Below are 19321 nucleotides of genomic sequence, written 5' to 3'. Positions count from 1 at the left end.
CTTGATCTCCCCAACTATACTGCAAATTACTCAGTGCAAGGACTTTACTTTCCTGTATGTATATTTCCCACATGACCTAGCATGGGGCTTTGGACATAGTTGATGTTCAGTAAACCTTTGGGTTAAAGTGAGATAGGCTTAAAATAAAATAAGCCTTGGTTTTCAGTTCAGTCACTCAGTCATGTCCGACTCTGCAACCTCATGAATCGCAGCACGCCAGGCCTCCCTGTCCATCATCAACTCCCGGAGTTCACTCAGACTCACGTCCATCGCGTCAGTGATGCCATCCAGCCATCTCATCCTCTGTCGTCCCCTTCTCCTCCTGCCCCCAATCCCTCCCAGCATCAGAGTCTTTTCCAATGAGTCAACTCTTCACATGAGGTGACCAAAGTACTGGAGTTTCAGCTTTAGCATCAGTCCTTCCAAAGAAATCCCAGGGCTGATCTCCTTCAGAATGGACTGGTTGGATCTCCTTGCAGTCCAAGGGACTCTCAAGAGTCTTCTCCAACACCACAGTTCAAAAGCATCAATTCTTCGGCGCTCAGCCTTCTTCACAGTCCAACTCTCACATCCATACATGACCACAGGAAAAACCATAGCCTTGACTAGACGGACCTTTGTTGGCAAAGTAATGTCTCTGCTTTTGAATATGCTATCTAGGTTTGTCATAACTTTCCTTCCAAGGAGTAAGCGTCTTTTAATTTCATGGCTGCAGTCACCATCTGCAGTGATTTTGGAGCCCCCCAAAATAAAGTCTGACGCTGTTTCTGCTGTTTCCCCATCGATTTCCCATGAAGTGATGGGACAGATGCCATGATCTTCGTTTTCTGAATGTTGAGCTTTAAGCCAACTTTTTCACTCTCCACTTTCACTTTCATCAAGAGGCTTTTGAGTTCCTCTTCACTTTCTGCCATAGGGTGGTGTCATCTGCATATCTGAGGTTATTGATATTTCTCCCGGCAATCTTGATTCCAGCTTGTGCTTCTTCCAGCCCAGCGTTTCTCATGATGTACTCTGCATATTAGTTAAATATACATTGTAAATGTCTGTGGTGGATGGTCTTTGAACATATGAAGCTGTGGGGCAGGGAATGGTAGCTATGATCTCTAAGAAATAAGTGACCAAGGATCACATTTTACACAGAATTAAATGTGTTTGGATTGAATGAAAATGAAAGCTTAAATATCAACTAGGCATGATGGCAGGCAGTGGGAAATGCTTTTTTACATCTTAAATATTGAATTTAAAATTTTGAATATATTTAAAACTTCATTTAATGATTCCAAATTATAGTCATTGAAAGTATTTGCATTCTACTGGCATTTAGCTGAGAGTCAATAAGACCAATGGACTAATAAGAGTAAATATTGTAAAATTTCACCTTTTACACCTTGTAAAATTACACCTTTACACTATTGTAAAATTACACCTTTTTAAAAATGTATAGTTGTGTGAATTAAAGCATTTATACTTTAATTCTGTTTTATTTGCTTTTAAATTAAAAACAGTGCATGCTTATTTTAATACGCCAAGGTATATAGAGAAAAAAACAAGTCTTTCCTCACCCATTACCACAGCAAAGATACAACTTTTGGTTTAGCACATGTTTTTACAGCTTTCTCCATGCTCATTCCATGTACTTTTGCTGTTTATACATTATTCCTTTTATTTATTGTTCATGCCATAATTTGTTATTCTTCAATATGCAGAACTTGTGATTACATCAACAGTAATTTCTCTATAAGATGATTATGGAGTTTGACCATCAGTTATTGCTCTAGGAGGCTAAATTACAGACTTTGTGATGAACTGGCAAGTTTGACATTTTAATTCAAAGTTGATTTTTCTTAAATAGATTCATAGAAAATAGTCTTGATAGGATGAGCTTCCTGTTGTGTGCTCCATCGTATTTGTTAATATTTGTTCACATTATGAGAACAAATAGTAACTCAAGGATAGAACTATGTAAAGCATTATGATTTTTAGTAGCTAAAACCAATAGTATACTAGGATCTCAGCCTCGTTAAATTCTTTGGACATGTGTAATTTACACTTTACTAAACATTGTAAAATTTCACATGTTGAAAATTATCTGGACATAAAATTTCCATGTGGAAGATAAATGCACAGTCTTTGCCATTCAAACTCTCCCTACTCTCAGGGGTATTGGAGGCTTGGCCATAAAATGAAAGGAAGAGAATAAAGATTAGTCCATTGAAAACACGAGAGTTCAGAATTCCTGAGTAATGTTTAAGTAATTAAGTTAACCAACCAAGTTAAGTAATTCCTAAGTAATCAGTCACTTAACCAGATCCTGTTATATAATACATAAAATCCAGATCAGTTATTATATATTTATGACATTGAGAACTACTTATCATTAGCTATATTGACATGGTTTTGCTATTTCAAACATGAACTGATAGAATATAATTTCCTGTATATTTATAACCTTCCTGAAAACTAAGAACATGCTCGATAGAATATTCCAATTCTCATGTCTCCATATAACTTATTATGTATTCAAGATGGCAGATCACACTGAAGTGATGAAGGGCATTCATCAATATCCAGGAATTCGATATCCTGTCCTTACTCCTAATCTTCAGGGTTTTCACCGTGCTGTAAGTGTGCTACTAATTTTCCCTAAAATTGATATGCTTTTTATTGTAAAGATTTTTACAAAGTTAAATGGTGTGATACATGACTCCCTTGATATCCTGCATAAACACTATTGCTATTATACTCATGTGGGTACTTGGCGATCAGTGACTTTGTGGCGTTGTTGGGACTCAGATGCTCCACACAAATGGCTCTTTCACTTTAACATCCAAGAATTAAAACACAGAAATACAATTGTCCATTTCAATGAGATTCTTTTGAAAGTATATTTTGTGCTTCCCTCTTAAACAAGGAGTACAAAATAAACATTTCTCAACACAGTGTTGTACTTATTAATGTAACTGCAGCAGACAATTGTATTTGTCACCTCTTTTGGCCTTGCTGTTGTTCCCATCCTCTTCACGAAGCTAAGCACTGTCATTGGAACTAACAGCTTTCTTTACTGTCTTCTCACTTGTTTCTCTGAATCCAAGGTGACTTGGGAATTTATATGCCAAAAAGCTTTTGTGAATATACATATCCACCTGCAATGCGGGAGACCCCGGTTCGATTCCTGGGTCAGGAAGATCCCCTGGAGAAGAGATAGGCTACCCACTCCAGTGTTCTTGGGCTTCCCTTGTGGCTCAGTTGGTAAAGAATCCGCCTACAATGCAGGAGACCTGGGTTCTGGTTGGGAAGATCCCCTGGAGAAGGGAAAGGCTACCCACTCCAGTATTCTGGCCTGGAGAATTCCATGGACAGTCCATGGGGTCTCAAAGTCAGACATGACTGAGCAACTTTCACTTTCACACTAGAAGAATCAGTGCAGCTTTAAGTAAAGGCTTGAGGTGATATGCTTACATGGCTGTATTGTAAAAGCTAAGTAGCAGCTATTTCTGATTTTAATGGATATTTTTCACTTCTGTATTTGTGACTGTGTTGCATGAAGTTGAAGTTCTGGGTCCTAGTTGGGGTATGACCTGTTAGTGTATCTTGTGAAACCACTTTTCTCTTAAACAATTAATACAATTTTTGATTACATTGTAAATAAAGACAGACATCTTTTAAGAAATTGTAAATATTCTGTGATCTGGTCCTAACAGAGTAGGAAATGTACCTACCCTGAGAAATATATAAAAGGACACCTTCAGGATAGCTTAGAAAGGAATAGAAGCAATCTTGACCTGGGAGGTATGCAAACTCATGTCCAAAACATGGCCCCAGAACTTCTACTGAGCTTGGGATCTCCTACTAGAGATTTATCCTCTTTGAACCATAGTTTTTGCATCTATAAATTGGTATAGTACATGCTTAGTTTAGAAGATTGTTTGTAGATTAGAAATAAGGTGTGCAAAGTACAAACAGCAACATGGGATCAGAGTAGGTGTTCAATAAATAGAATTTTATTTTAATTTATATAAAAACTTTTAATGAAATATAGTTGAAATATGATGATGTATTCATTTATGATGTACATAAAAATGATTCCATTATAAATATATACACATTCTTTTAAAATACTCTTTTCTATTATGGTTTATCATTGGATATTGAATATAGTTCTCTGTGTTATAGAGTAGGACATCGCTGATAATCCATAGACTTTTATTTTAAAGGTTAAAAATGTTTTGTGGATGGAGGAGTGGAAGCCAATGTTTTTTTCAGTGTTGGAGGAAAGATGACAGAATTTTTGTTTTCTTAAGGTGTTAGGGTATTGGTGAGGAAGGGCACTCTAGGCATGGTGCTGTAGATATATTGATAGAAAGACTTTAAGAATCCGTCTGGAAATGTAGGAGGCTTGACATTTGACAACAAGTCTCTGGGAAGACTGGAGGAAGGAAGAAAGATGGAAAAGTGGGCAAAAAGGAGAACTGATTAGGTCAACATTTTGGGTTTAAAGATTGGCTAGAGGGGAGGGGACTTTCTTGGCAATCCAGTGCTTAGGACTCCACGCTTCCATTGCAGGGGCCATGGGTTCGATCCCTGGAAGGGAATCCAGGATCCCTCATGCTATGCAGCACAGCCAAAATAAATAAATGAATAAGAATAAAAAGTAAAAAAGACACCTACATTTACTAAAAAACAAAAACAAACAAAAACTGGCAAGAGGGTTAAGGAATTAGACACACAAGGGTTTAGTTGTCATAGTCAAAGTATGAAACAATGGAAGGGAGCTTGAGAGATAGGGAGAAAATTGGGGGCAAAATCCAGGTGATAATTTGGAAAAATGTTTTTCTGATGGGTTATAAGGAAAGAAGAAACCCAGAGAGCATTTACTATCCTCTATTTAAAAATATATGGTCTAAAAGTAATGTTTTCCATAGATGTTGAGAGGTTTTATTGGGATGCTGGTATTTTCCACAATTTGGGTTAAAATACTTCTGAGGATAACTTTCAGGAAAGGTGAAATTAAATTGGAATACCACCATTGTATATTATGTGATTTATGAGTGTTGTAGTTTGTGGAATTATCCTGTTATAAAATATTTTTACATTTCAAAAGAGAGTATATAGCAAGTAGAGAGAAATGTAATTTTAAATTCTAAGCAGAATGCTAAAGAATACAAGTGTTTCTTTATAGAGTAATTAATATTGCTTCTACTGCTCTCACTTATGTTTTTGAAACTGATTAGCTTTTGCCTTTAAATTATATTTTTCAGATTGCTGCAGGAGCAACCGAGGTATCTGTTTTTGGTGCTGCCTCTGAATCCTTTAGCAAGAAGAACATTAACTGTTCTATTGAAGAAAGTATGAAGAAGTTTGAGGAGGTAGTTAAGTCTGCAAGACACATGAATATTCCAGCACGAGGGTAATTATCAAATCCCACAAATTAAGCTCTTTAAGAATTATTTTAACATTGTTTTACCTCATGTAATAATATAGATCCAAGCAGTCCATTCTAAAGGAGATCAGTCCTGGGTGTTCATTGGAAGGACTGATGCTAAAGCTGAAACTCCAATACTTTGGCCACCTCATGCGAAGAGTTGACTCATTGGAAAAGACTCTGATGCTGGGAGGGATTGGGGGCAGGAGGAGAAGGGGATGACAGAGGATGAGATGGCTGGATGGCATCACCGACTCAATGGACATGAGTCTGAGTGAACTCTGGGAGTTTGTGATGGACAGGGAGGCCTGGGGTGCTGTGATTCATGGGGTCGCAAAGAGTTGGACACAACTGAGCGACTGAACTGAACTGAATAAATATACATAGAGTATCTTATTTGCACCTTATGTGATCAGGGCCATCATTTTATAGTTATTGCTATAACTACCTCGATAATATCATCTGAATCCTGAGGGTGTATCTAGCCTGTGGGGCATGATGCCTTGAGCTCATGGGGACCAGCATCATATCTGACACTGTTACTCATTTCGTCAATGCCAAATTACCCGAATGCAGCCGTGTGGTTTGGATCTCAGCATACTGTAAGTGGATAGATCGGTATAAGCTCATAGTAGCATTTGGAAAGTAATCATTTAGTGTGGTTTCCAAATTTTTGACTTTTTTAAGAACCATGCTTTTTCTTCAAAGAATATATTGTATGGAAATTGAATAGCATGTGTAAACTGTAAAACCGCACTGGGGTGCAGGTTCGTCGTACCACCCATTCGGCTGACTTCTGGGCCTTCTCTGTGTGAATCCAAAGCAACTATATTTGGTGAAGGAGAGGAGAAAAGAAACCTGCTTTTGTTTTTGCCTTCTTTCAAGAAGCAGGAAAGCATCTCGCTCAGACAGGCTCTACACCCAGATCCGTGTCTGTGAAATGTATAATAAACTCATTGTTACTTAAGAAAGAAGTTTTTTCTAACACATTAGCTATTATTCTATTTTTATAATTATGGAGGTATGATAAAGATGCCATATCATCTTCATAATTTAAAATGCATAGTGTTTGTAAGAGAAGGCTGAATGCTGTCCCTGGGTTTCCGTGCTGGTTGTCCTTCCCTTGATTGAGGTGAGCAATGTTCAGAGTGGCAAGAAAGATCAATCATCAATGAGAAAACAAGTGGACCCAATTTGGAGTGAGGAGATTAGAAAAGGGTTGGAATTCAATCAAGGTCATTTGGAGAGCAAGTAGAATTAGATTACACTGTAGTTAGGTATTTTTTGGTTTACTGCCTTTTTAAAACTTCTTTTCCTTTCTCCTTAGTAAATTTCCAACATGACTTTTTAAACATATAAAGTTATTTTGTTAACTAACATGTATACATAACATGCAGAGTGCATGCAAGAAAATTAAAAAACCAAGATAATCTGTTTCCATAGAAAGTAAAGGATGTGTGCTTTTAAGGCAAAAGTTACATAACAACCAAAAATATAAAAGTTACATAACCACCATCAAAAAGAAGAGGTGTCCCGCAAGTTTTAAATTCAAACACACATAAGTTGTTTTATTTTCTTACCTTTAAAAAAAAAAGGGAAAAATGAAGAAGCTGTTCTTCTGTTTCAGTGTATATTTATGTTTGGAGTATAGGCTATTGAGTAAAGTAATTCTCATTGAAAAGTTGAAAGAACACAAAACCTTAAGAAGTAAGGTACATATTTCAATTGGGAAATTTTTTTTTTAATGTGGAAAGATGGATGTTCACAAATTTTATGACAACTGATCTTATCACTTTATAAAATAGTATAGGCAAACCCTATAAGGCTAATAGAAACCCTAAATCTCCTTTAATACTGATTGCATTAATAAAATGTTTATAAAGTTCAATATAAAAATAAAATAAATAAAATAAAATGCAATAAAATGTTTAGTACTAAATACTAAACATTTAGTATTGTCCTATCAATAAAGAAAGTTCTAACCATGCTACAACCTAAGAAATTTTTCAGGATTTGATAAGATGGATACAGAAGTATAGATGAATAAGAACTAACCTACAGCCAAATGAAGCCAGCAGAAGTACATTGTAATTATACTGTAGACAAATGCATATTTTCCGGTGTAGATTTTCTTCCTTTGGAGCCCAAGTCCTTGATTTTCTGAAACAGTAGTCACTTTTAGAAATAATGCCTTTTGACAGATGGATGTGAGTTCACTACTTGTGTAGTTGAAAATTATCTTCTTCTCCCCCAAACTTTTACAGGCTTTAAGTTAGGTCTTATTTTCACTGGCAATATAGAAGGTAGGTACTGTATTAAAAAGCATGGGCTATTGGTGCTCGTTTTAGGGAAAAAGCCATGCTCAGCTAGTCAAACCTGAAGTAGATGCTCCAGCCAGTGTTACTATGGCAACAGCTGCATCAATATGGACCATCATTCAGAAAATGTATGGTGCCAGCTGCTGTCAGCTTTAAAGGCCATACAACAGGACACATTTTAAAAATGCTCACTAAAGCCATTTAAGCTTCTATAAAACAGTAACCTTTCATATGGTCTAAATAGCAGCTTCTATTAAAGTTATGAAGTCTATTGTTTGTTTCCTCCCCTCTTGGAAACACACACATACACATGCCTATGTACAGGTCTTTTTATAGATGCTTGGAACTTTATGTAACATCTGGGATACATTGGGAAAGACACCATGCCAGATTGCCGACAGAAAATGCAGAGTCAGCTAACTACTGCTGCTCGTCCATTGTATGCGAGTGAGCAATGAAATGTCTAAATTTTGGACTTCATTTTTTAGTGTGCATTTCACATATGTTTAAAACATCTAGGTTACTTTTGTCTTATCTGTCTAAATCTTTAAAATGTTAAAAAGAGAAAAATAGAAGCCTGTTATAAATTTAGTCATTCTCTTTTTTATCAGTGGATTTACTGAATGAATTATCTCTTGATGTGTATTTAAGAATGAAATCCCTGAGATATGAAGTAGTTTTCTCATCTATCACATAAGACTTTCAGGTTTTATTCCCTTTTGTTTGAAATAAGTATCAGCTTCTCTTTAATGAAGTCACGAGTCACAGGAATCACATGCTGCTTTACGTGTGGAAATTTAATTTTAGAAGGAAACTGTCGCTAAGGTGACTTGTTCATTTTGTTGTTAAGATACTTATAAATAGGTTATAAGTTCACAAAGTCAGCAGTTGGGCATATCAGACAGTTTTACCATGATTACCTCTTAGACTTCTCCTGTAAAGTGGTCTAGAATGATTGGACACATGATTGACTTCCTGAAGGGCTGAGCCTACTGAAAGTTGAAAGAAGTAGATTGCTAACATTTTTTTTTCTAGGAGCCAAACAAAATTATTCATTCACCCATTGTTTAAAAAATTTACAAAATGCAAGAAAATATTTCATTGTGAACTGTCACTGCTGAGTTTATTCTCAAATTCTCAGGAAAAAAAACAAAAACAAACTCAGGTACAAAATAATGAGAACAATGAATAAAAAGCAAATTAGTAATTAAAGTAAGAAAGACAACCATAGATACCTGGAGGAGGGCATGGCAACCCACTCCAGTGTTCTTCCCTGGAGAATCCCATGGACAGAGGAGCCTGGCGGGCTGCAGTCAATGGGGTCTCAAAGAGTCGGACACGACTGAAGGGACTTCGCACACAGGCAACCATAGATAACTTTGAAGTATGAAAAAACAAAGGCGGTTTTAGGATGTAATAACATTTTGCTTTTATCTTAAATTCTTTATAAGGAGTGATTAGTATTTATTCATATTTTGGAGGAGATGAGGAATGAGGCTTTTCATAAAACTCTAATGAGTCTAGGGTGCATATCTTACATACCTCTTCATCTGTCACCCACATCACCAACTCCCTATCTAAATCAAAACCAAGGAAAACCCAATCTGTTTTTAAATGCTTCTGAATAAAATTGTATCATTTATGTGAACGACCAATTGTTTTGATAAGACCCTCAATGTTTGGAAATTCTTCCTGTGCTTAGTTAATTTTAACTGGTTGCCTAGCTCTGAATAATTTCTAATCTTTAAAATGGTAACCGTTTCGTAGGGCTGTGAAGTCAGGGCAGAGTATTCTCTTTCAAAATGGTCAGCTTTCCGTGGACTTCCCTTGGAGAAAGAACTGATAACACATTTCTTCAGGAACTTGCAACCTACTTGTTTGTTCATCAAACCATCTAGGTCATGTGAACATGTTATATCTCCTGTCCTTCCCTTGCCTAATGCAAAATGTCATTACAGACCCTGATCTGAAATAGCAGCCTTTTTGAGTAGGATAATGAACCTCCTTGCTGAGGGCCCCGAGTTTTAAATACACAGTAAGTGACAGACAGTGTTTCTCATGGCTGATGATGCCAGTGCCTCCCATAAGCTGATTTATCCTAATGAAATTCACTTGCGTAGGTGGCACCATTGTCTGTAAGTAGAAGCTCATTGGTTTAAGTTTCTTTCCAATTTCTATTGTTAAACTGAGGACTTTCCACTGGTGCCTGGAAGAGGAATTCAAATCATCTACCAAAATATGGCATGTAAGACTTTAAAAATTGAGACATCTGTTAAAATGATTTTCTTTAGTACATATGGTGGTTTTGAGTTCTACTTTTTTTAGCCTTACATATTGCTCTGTCACTGCTGTGTGCCAGATAACACATCCTCAGCTGCAGTCAATATGTAAGTTGTGTGTGTGTGAAGTCGCATCTAAATAGCCTCTTTTAGGGCAAGAATGTGTTTTGTCATTTCTCGTGAAATTCACCTTTTAGAACTAAAGGAGATTTTAGCAGAATTGCTTCTCGAGACTAAGGGACCATCACTGTATCATCTATCATCCACAGTGCTAAGGGCATGATAGGCTCTCAAAATTTATTCATAACTGGCTTGTTAATAATCGGATGCTGTTCTGTATTGCTTTTAGGCTGATATATTCTGCATGGCTGCATCAAATTCATTCCTCTTTTTAAATGTCTTAATTACCTTTCGTTGACATCAAATGTCACCTCATCATTCCTGACACTGACATTGTTTTTCTCTTCTGAGTGTAGCAGTGGTTGATTCTTTATGCTCCAGTATTTGTGACATTTATTAAAGACTTCTTTTGGTTTCTTTTTGCCAGGATGATTTGAGAAATATGGGAAAGTAGGCCTAGGGAAGGCCTAACTAGGTGATTTTTTTCATGATTCAGTTCTTCTGGGTAAAGTTGGTAAAGACTTGAATACTGCTGTTTTTCATGATTTTGCACAATACTGATAAATGGCCTCAGTAAGCACAAATAAAAATAAAACAACTCATATTTCTATCCAGGGTTTATTGTAATTTTAGTACCATGGGTTTCAATATCATTGGTGATTTTTTTTGTTACTCTGTCATCCTAAATAATGTTTAAAACATGATTCCAAGTCCAAACTCTCAAATATTTGCTGTCATTTCTGGATACAGAATTTGAACTGTTAAGAACCAGAATCTGGCTATATGTTGATTATAAAGATTAGGAATTGTATAGAAAATTATTCTGAAAGTTAAAACGACATCTTTACTAACATATTTTGCATGAATTCATTTAAGAAATATTGATTGTTTTATATCATGTCTTGTCTTCTGATGCCATGTGGAATATAAAAATGAAAAAGTAGCCTAGGGAGTTTCCAGCAGACTGCGGAAGTAATTTGTATAGAAATAATGACTATGTGGTCAAAAATGCCAAGTGTTTAGGAGAAATACAGATAAATCCCATTAATTTTTAAAGTAAGACTGTCTTAAATTTCTCAGGAGTTATTTGTAAAACTCGCATGGAGGTGTCAATAAAATGAAATTATAAAAATGAGTAAAAATATGGAAACATAATCAGAAATAGTGACCTTTTCAGTGAGAGCAGGAAATTTACAAAGAGCAAAGGCACAGTGAAGAGAAACCTCCAGAAATGTTTGGTAACAGGGAGAAGTTTGTATTTCCTGGAATAGGAGCTTTTAAGGCTGTGAAATGGAAGAGAGGTAGAAAGATGAGGTTTCACATACTGCTGAGCTTGAATACCAAGTTTATTTGGTAGACAACAACAGGCCATTAAAGATTTTCAGAGTAGAAAAATACCCAATCAGATTTATGCTTAAGGAATATCATTTCAGCAGTCGATACTAGAGTACAAATGAGGGCATGCCATGAGACCAGAAACAAAGAGGGCACTTGGAGATGTCTGTGGCCATCCCGAAAAGGGCCTGCAGGCACCGCTCTGTCCACGTGAGCTGGGCCGGCAGTTCCCACGCTCTACAGAAGAACCAGCCAACGCTGGTTAATGAGCGTGTTCTTAAAGGTGACCAAGAGATGTAGTGGCTAAAAATGACTATATCTTTTTTTTTTTTTTTAAACTTTACAATATTGTATTAGTTTTGCCAAATATCGAAATGAATCCACCACAGGTATACCTGTGTTCCCCATCCTGAACCCTCCTCCCTCCTCCCTCCCCATACCCTTCCTCTGGGTCGTCCCAGTGCACCAGCCCCAAGCATCCAGAATCATGCATCGAACCTGGACTGGCGACTCGTTTCATACATGATATTATACATGTTTCAATGCCATTCTCTCTCCCTCTCCCACAGAGTCCATAAGACTGGTCTTTTTCTTTTTAAAGACAAATGTGGGGAAAACAGGAATGACCATTATTTTGCATCTGTTGAGCTTCATGTGCCATGTGACTGTGTCAAGCAGTCAATTTATAATGTTCATAAGAAGACTGGATGTGTGTTTTGTGTAATAGTGAGAAAGAGAGAGATTATGAGGGACTGAGCTGATACAGAGACTCCCTTTTCTGTTCCCTTTACAAACACATAAATATAACAACTTGTAAAGCATAAGGTGAAGTTCAGAAGAGAAAAGGAAGTCCTCAAATTCCATCAGAGAAAGTGTGGCAAGGATGCAGTGTGATGGCCCCAGCACATGGGGTGTCTACTCCAGATACAAGCCCTAGTGACTTAGAAATGGGATTTTAGAGTCTATGTGTGAAAGATAGATGTTCTGCTAAGACTAGGATTGGAAACTGAGTATTTTTGGATTCTGGAAGCACTTCCTTGCCAATGCAGAGTCACTTAAATCTGTGCCAGTGTTATAGGTTGTGGATTTATGACATTGGAGTATTGTGGAAACCCAAATTGAGAAATAAAGGTAGACCTTTGCTTGGGAACTGGTAAAGTCTGCAAGGCAAGGGAAAAAGGAAATTAGATCTCCTTTATAGGAACATTTAAATAACTCAAGACTTTCATGGAACTTCCACAGAAACTAAAGGACCATGAAAAGGCATTCCCAGTAAAAATTACAGACCACATGAGGGAACAAATTACCCTAAGAAAAATAAGCAGAAGAAAAAGAAAAGGAAGGATAAATTTAGCAGAAAAGAAGGACATAGAATAACCTGAATTGAGATGGTGAATTAACCTTTACTATATTTATAGAGGCAAAGGAAGAATATAATAAAAGGACAAGTCTTTATGAAAAAAAAAAAAAGAATGAAGATTTGAGGAAAAGAAATGGAAGTGAAAAATACATGTGTTAAATAAAAACAGTAATTGCAGAACAGCAGATTAGATATAGTTGAAGTGGGAGTTAATGGTCTATAAGTGGCCTAAAACTAGGATTTGAGGAAATTGCAATAGTGAATAGAAAAATAATAGAAGTTTTGAAAGTGAAAAGAGAATGCCTAATAGAATTCTCAAAAGGAGAAAACAAGGAAACTAGATATGAGAGATATGTTTGATGAAGTATTACAGTACCTTGAGGATTTTCTAGGAGTAAAAAGCATTAATGTTAATAATGAAGAAGTGTAACAAGTCCTGAAGGACTCATAGTCAAATGCAGGATATTAACTATAAATAGATAATGGCACCCCACTCCAGTACTCTTGCCTGGAAAATCCCATGGATGGAGGAGCCTGGTAGGCTGCAGTCCATGGGGTTGCTAAGAGTCGGACACGACTGAGCGACTTCATTTTCACTTTTCGCTTTCATGCATTGGAAAAGGAAATGGCAACCTACTCCAGTGTTCATGCCTGGAGAATCCCAGGGACGGGGGAGCCTGGTGGGCTGCCGTCTACGAGATCGCACAGAGTCGGGCATGACTGAAGTGACTTAGCAGCAGATAACCCTATAGCAGTAGAGAAGAATTGCACCCAGTCACTTCAGTCGTGTGCAGCTCTGTGCAACACTATGGATCGTAGCCTGCAAGGCTCCTCTGTCCATGGGATTCTCCAAGGCAAGAATACTGAAATGGGTTGCCCTGATTTACTGTACAGCAATTATGTTTAGAGGGAAATATTCTCATCAGCAAAAACTGAGGTCAGAGATAATGAAACAGTATATTCAAAATGGCAAAAAAAAAAAAAAAAACCCACAAAAACTGTCAGCTTAGAATTCCATACGTAACCAGACTATTGGACTAAAAGTTAACAAAACCATTTGTTGACACAACAGTCTGAAAAATTCTACCCTTACTGAAAAAAAGAAAAAAAAAAAAAAAGAAATTGAGTCAGAAGGGAGGAATGAAAAAAGAAAGGAAAAAGAGAGGTAGCAGGCTGAGGCTTTGGCAGAGCAGAAACCATTTGCAATAGGGCTGTAAAAACTTATGCCAGCTATTGAAAGTGGATAAATGTAATAAGTGCCATGGATTTAATCAGAGATAGATGCTGTAGGGAAGCAGTGAGATTAGACAGTATATGTCTGTGTAACTTATATCACTTTTACATAAAGGCATCAATTAAACAATCCAGGTAAGGAAATATCACCAGAAGTTGAGTGGTTTCCTTTGTTTTGTTTAATTTAAATTTTATTTTTAATTGGAGGATAATTACTTTAAAATATTGTGATGGCTTTTGCCATACATCAACATGAGTTAGCCACAGACGTACGAAGCATGTCTCCTGCCTCTTAAATCTCCCTCCCACCTCCCTCCCTATTCCACCTTAAATAGATTGTCACAGAGCACTGAGTCTGGGTTCCCTGCATCATACAATAAATTGCCAGTGGCCATCTATTTTATATATGGTAATGTATATGTTCCAGTACTGCTCTCTCAAAGCATGCCACCTTCTCCCTCCCCCACTGTGACCAAAAGTCTATCCTTTAGGTCTGGGTCTACTTTGCTACCCTGCATGTAGGATCATCAGTACCATATTTTTAGATTCCATATATATGTGTTAATATATAGTATTTGTCACTCTCTTTCTGACTTACTTCACACTGTATAATAGGCTCTAGGTTCATGACCTAACTAGAATTGACTCAAATGTGTTCCTTTTTATAACTGAGTAATATTCCATTGTGTGTATATATACCATTATTTCTTCATCCATTCATCTGTCAGTGGACATCTAGGTTGCGTCCATATCCTCAGTTCAGTTCAGTTCAGTTGCTCTGTCATATCCGACTCTTTGTTACTCCATGGACTGCAGCATGCCAGGCTTTCCTGTCCATCACCAACTCCTGGAGCTTGCTCAAATTCATGTCCACAGAGTTGGTGATGCCATTCAACCATCTCATCCTCTGTCATCCCCTTCTCCTCCCGCCTTCAATCTTTCCCAGCATCAGGGTCTTTTCCAATGAGTCAGTTCTTCACATCAGGTGTCCAAAGTATTGGAGTTTCAGCTTCAGCATCAGTCCTTCCAATGAATATTCAGGACTGATTTCCTTTAGGATGGACTGGTTTGTCCCTTGCAGTCCAAGGGACCCTCAAGAGTCTCCTCAAACACCACAGTTCAAAAGCATCAATTATTCAGTGCTCAGATTTCTTTACGGTCCAATTCTCACATCCATACATGACTATCGGAAAGCCATACTTTTGACTAGATGGACCTTTATCAGCAACATAATGTCTCTGCTTTTCAATGCTTTCTGGGTTGGTCATAACTTTTCTTCCAAGGAGTAAGAGTATTTTAATTTAATGGCTGCAGTTACCATCTGCAGTGATTTTGAAGCCCAAGAAAATAAAGTCTTTCACTGTTTTCACTGCTTCCCCATCTACTTGCCATGAAGTTACAGGACCAGATGGAGAAGGCAATAGCACCCCACTCCAGTACTCTTGCCTGGAAAACCCCATGGACGGAGGAGCCTGGTGGGCTGCAGTCCATGGGGTCGCTAAGAGTCGGACACGACTGAGCGACTTAGCAGCAGCAGCAGCAGCAGCATGGGACCCGATGCCATGATCTTAGTTTTTTGAATGTTGAGTTTTAAGCCAGCTTTTTCACTCTTCTCTTTCACTTTCATTAAGAAATTCTCTAGCCATTGTAAATAGTGCTTCAGTGAACACTGGGGTACATGTGTCTTTTTCAATTATGATTTCTTAAGGGTGTATGCCTAGTAGTGGGATTGCTGGGTCATATGGGCTTCCCTGGTGGCTCAGCTGGTAAAGAATCCACCTGCAATGTGGGAGACCTAGGTTCAGTCCCTGATTTGGGAAGATCCCCTGGAGAAGGGAATGGCTACCCACTCCAGTATTCTGGCCTGGAGAATTCCATGGACTGTATAGTCTATGGGGTCATAAAAAGCTGGACATGACTGAGCGACTTTCACTTTCATAATAATTTTATTTCTAGTATTTTAAGGAATCTCCATACTGTTCTCCATAGTGGCTGCATCGGTTTGCATTCCCATTAACAGTGCAAAAGGGTTCCCTTTTCTCCATATCCTCTCCAGCATTTATTGTTTGTAGACTTTTTGATGATGCCCATTCCTACCAGTGTGAGATGTCTCATTATAGTTTTGATTTGCATTTTCTAACAATGAACAATGTTGAACATCATTTCATGTGTTTACTAACCATCTGTATGTCTTCCATGGAGACATGTCTGTTTACATACTGCTCACTTTTTGATTGGGTTATTTGTTTTTCTGGAATTGAGCTGCATGAACTACTTGTATATTTTGGAGATTAATCCTTTGTCAGTTGTTTCATTTGCTATTATTTTCTCCCATTCTGAGGGCTATCTCTTGTCCTTGCTATAGTTTCCTTCCTTGTGCAAAAACCTTTGAGTTTAACTAGGTCTCATTCATTTATTTTTATTTCCATGACTCTAGGGGAGGAGATCATAAAGGATCTTTTATGATTTATGTCAAAGGGTGTTCTGCCTAAGTTTTCCTCTAAGAGTTTTATAGATTCTGGTTTTACATTTAGATCTTTAATTCATTTGAATTTATTTTTGTGTATGGTGTTAGAAAGTGTTCTGATTCTTTCTTTTACATGTAGCTGTCTAGTTTTCCCAGCACCACTTATTGAAGAGACGGTCTTTTCTTCATCGTATATTTTGTCAAAGACAGGTGTGTGGACTTATCTCCAGGCTTTCTATCTTTTTCCATTGATATATATTTCTGTCTTTGTGTCAGTATCATACTGTCTTGACAACTGTATATAGTCTGAAGTGAGGAAGGTTGATTCCTCAAGCTCCATTCTTCTTTCTCAAGATTGCTCTGATACTCAGAATCTTTTATGTTTCCATACAAATCGTGAAATTTTTTGTTCTAGTTCTGCGAAAAATACCATTGATAATTTGATAGGGATTGCGACTGAATCTGTAGATGGCTTTGGATAGTATAGTCATTATCACAATATTCATTCTTCCAACTCAAGATCATGGTGTATCTCTCCATTTGTGTTGTCTTTAATTTCTTTCATCAGTGTCTTATCATTTTCTGCATACAGGTCTTCTGTGTCTTTAGGTAAATTTTCTCCTAAGTATTTTATTCTTTTTGTTGCAGTAGTAAATAGGATTGTTTCCTTAATTTTTCTTTTGGATTTTTTATTGTTACTGTACAGGCATGCAAGAAATTTCTGTGTACTAATTTTGTATCCTGAGATTTTATTCACTGTTTCGTGCTAATAGTTTTCTGTTGGCATATTTAGGGTTTTCTATGTAAAGAATCATGCCATCTGCAAACGGTGAGGGCTTTACTTCTTTTCCAATCTGAATTCCTTTTATTTTTTTTTCTTCTGTAATTTCTGTGGCTACAACTTCCAAATTATGTTGAAAAATAGTAGTGAGAGCAGGCATCCTTGTCTTGTTCCTGATTTTAGAGGAAATGCTTTCAGTTTTTCACCATTGATAATAATATTTTCTGTGGGTTTGTTGTATATGGCCTGTTTTAGGTTCAAGTATGTTGCTTCTGAGGAGGGCATGGCAACCCACTCCAGTATTCTTGCCTGGAGAATCCCTATGGACAGAAGAGTCTGTTTGGCTACTGTATATGAGGTCACAGAGAGTTGGACACAACTGAGCATTTAAGCACAGCACAGTATGTTCCTTTAATGCCAACTTTCTGGAGACTTTTTTTTAAAAAAATCATGAATCAGTATTGAATTTTGTCAAAAACTTTCTCTGAATTTATTGAAATGATCATATGGTTTTTATCTTTCAATTTGTTAATACGGTATATCACATTGATTGATTTGCATATATGTTGAATAATCCTTGCATCTGAGGAGTAAATCTCACTTGATCATGATATATGGTCTTTTTAATGTGTTTTCAGATTCTGTTTCCTAGAATTTTATTGTGAATTTTTGCATATGTTCATCAGTGATATCAGAGAAGGCAATGGCACCCCACTCCAGTACTCTTGCCTGGAAATCCCATGGACGGAGGAGCCTGGTAGGCTGCAGTCCATGGGGTCGCGAAGAGTCGGACATGACTGAGCGACTTCACTTTCACTTTTCACTTTCATGCACTGGAGAAGGAAATGGCAACCCACTCCAGTGTTCTTGCCTGGAGGATCCCAGGGACGGGGGAGCCTGGTGGGCTGCCGTCTATGGGGTCGCACAGAGTCGGCCACGACTGAAGCGACTTAGCAGCAGCAGCAGCAGCAGCAGTGGTACTGGCCTATAATGTTCTTCTTTGTGGCATCTTTGTCTGGTTTTGGCATCAGGGTGATAGTGGCCTCATAAAATGAGTTTGGGTGTTTTCCTTCCTCTGCAATTTTCGGGAAGAGTTTGATCAGGATAGACATCAGCTCTTCTTTTTTGGTAGAATTCATCTGTGGATTTGTCTGTGGAGTCATTTGGCTGTTAATTTATGTTTTTTGGAAGATTTTTTATTACAATTTTGATTTTAGTGTTTGTGATTGGTCTGTCCATAGTTTCTCTTTCTTCCCGGTTTAGATTGGATAGGTATACTTCTCTAAGAATTTGTCCATTTCTTCCAGGTTATCTATTTTATCCACACATAGTTCTCATAGTAGTCTCTTATGATCCTTTTTATTTCTGTGAGTTCTGTTGTAATTTCTCCATTTTCATTTCTGATTTTATTGATTTGAGTCTTCTCCTTTTTTTCTCTGGATGATTCTGGCTAACAGTTTGTCAGTTCTGTTTATCTCCTAAAGAACAAACTTTTAGTTTTATTGGTCTTTGCTCATGTCTCTTTCATTTCTTTTTCATTGATTTCATCTCAGATCTTTATGATTCCTTTTCTTCCACTAACGTTAGGGGGTTTTGTCCTTCTTTCTCTAGTTGCTTTAGGTGTAAGGTTAGGTTATCTATTTGATGCCTCTTGTTTCTTCATGTAGACTTGTATTGCTATAAACTTCCCTCTTAGCATGACTTTTACTGCATCCTGTAGGTTTTAAGTTGTTGTGTTTGTCATTTGATGCTAGGTTTATTTTGATTTCCTTTCTGATTTCTTTAGTGATCTGTTCATTATTCAGAAGATAATTCTTTAACATGTGAATTCAGAAACGCATTTCCATGTGTTTGTGTTTTTTATAGTTTTTTTTTTTTTCCTTTAGTTGATATCTAATATTATACTGTTGCAGTTGGAAAAGATGCTTGAAATGATTTCAGTTTTCTTAAATTTATCACAGTCCAAGATGTGATCTTTTCTGGAGAATGTTCCATGTACACTT

General features: G+C 37.2%; 1 protein-coding gene across 3 annotated transcripts in view; it reads left to right on the top strand.

The window, feature by feature from the left end:
• The window catches only part of HMGCLL1 (3-hydroxy-3-methylglutaryl-CoA lyase like 1), a 201148-nt gene that overhangs the window by 99472 nt on the left and 82355 nt on the right, over window positions 1-19321 (top strand). For 2 of the 3 annotated variants that reach the window (XM_070360685.1, XM_070360687.1), the window contains exons 4-5: window positions 2529-2624; window positions 5262-5410. In XM_070360685.1, the coding sequence (XP_070216786.1) occupies window positions 2529-2624; window positions 5262-5410 (245 nt within the window). The remainder of the gene's footprint in view (window positions 1-2528; window positions 2625-5261; window positions 5411-19321) is intronic. The other variant, XM_070360686.1, reaches the window with a different exon arrangement.

This window comes from Bos mutus, chromosome 23 (assembly GCF_027580195.1).
Source record: "Bos mutus isolate GX-2022 chromosome 23, NWIPB_WYAK_1.1, whole genome shotgun sequence".
NCBI classification, from domain to species: Eukaryota; Metazoa; Chordata; class Mammalia; order Artiodactyla; family Bovidae; genus Bos; species Bos mutus.
Note: the sequence above shows the minus strand (reverse complement) of the source record. Positions and strands in the feature narration are given on the sequence as shown.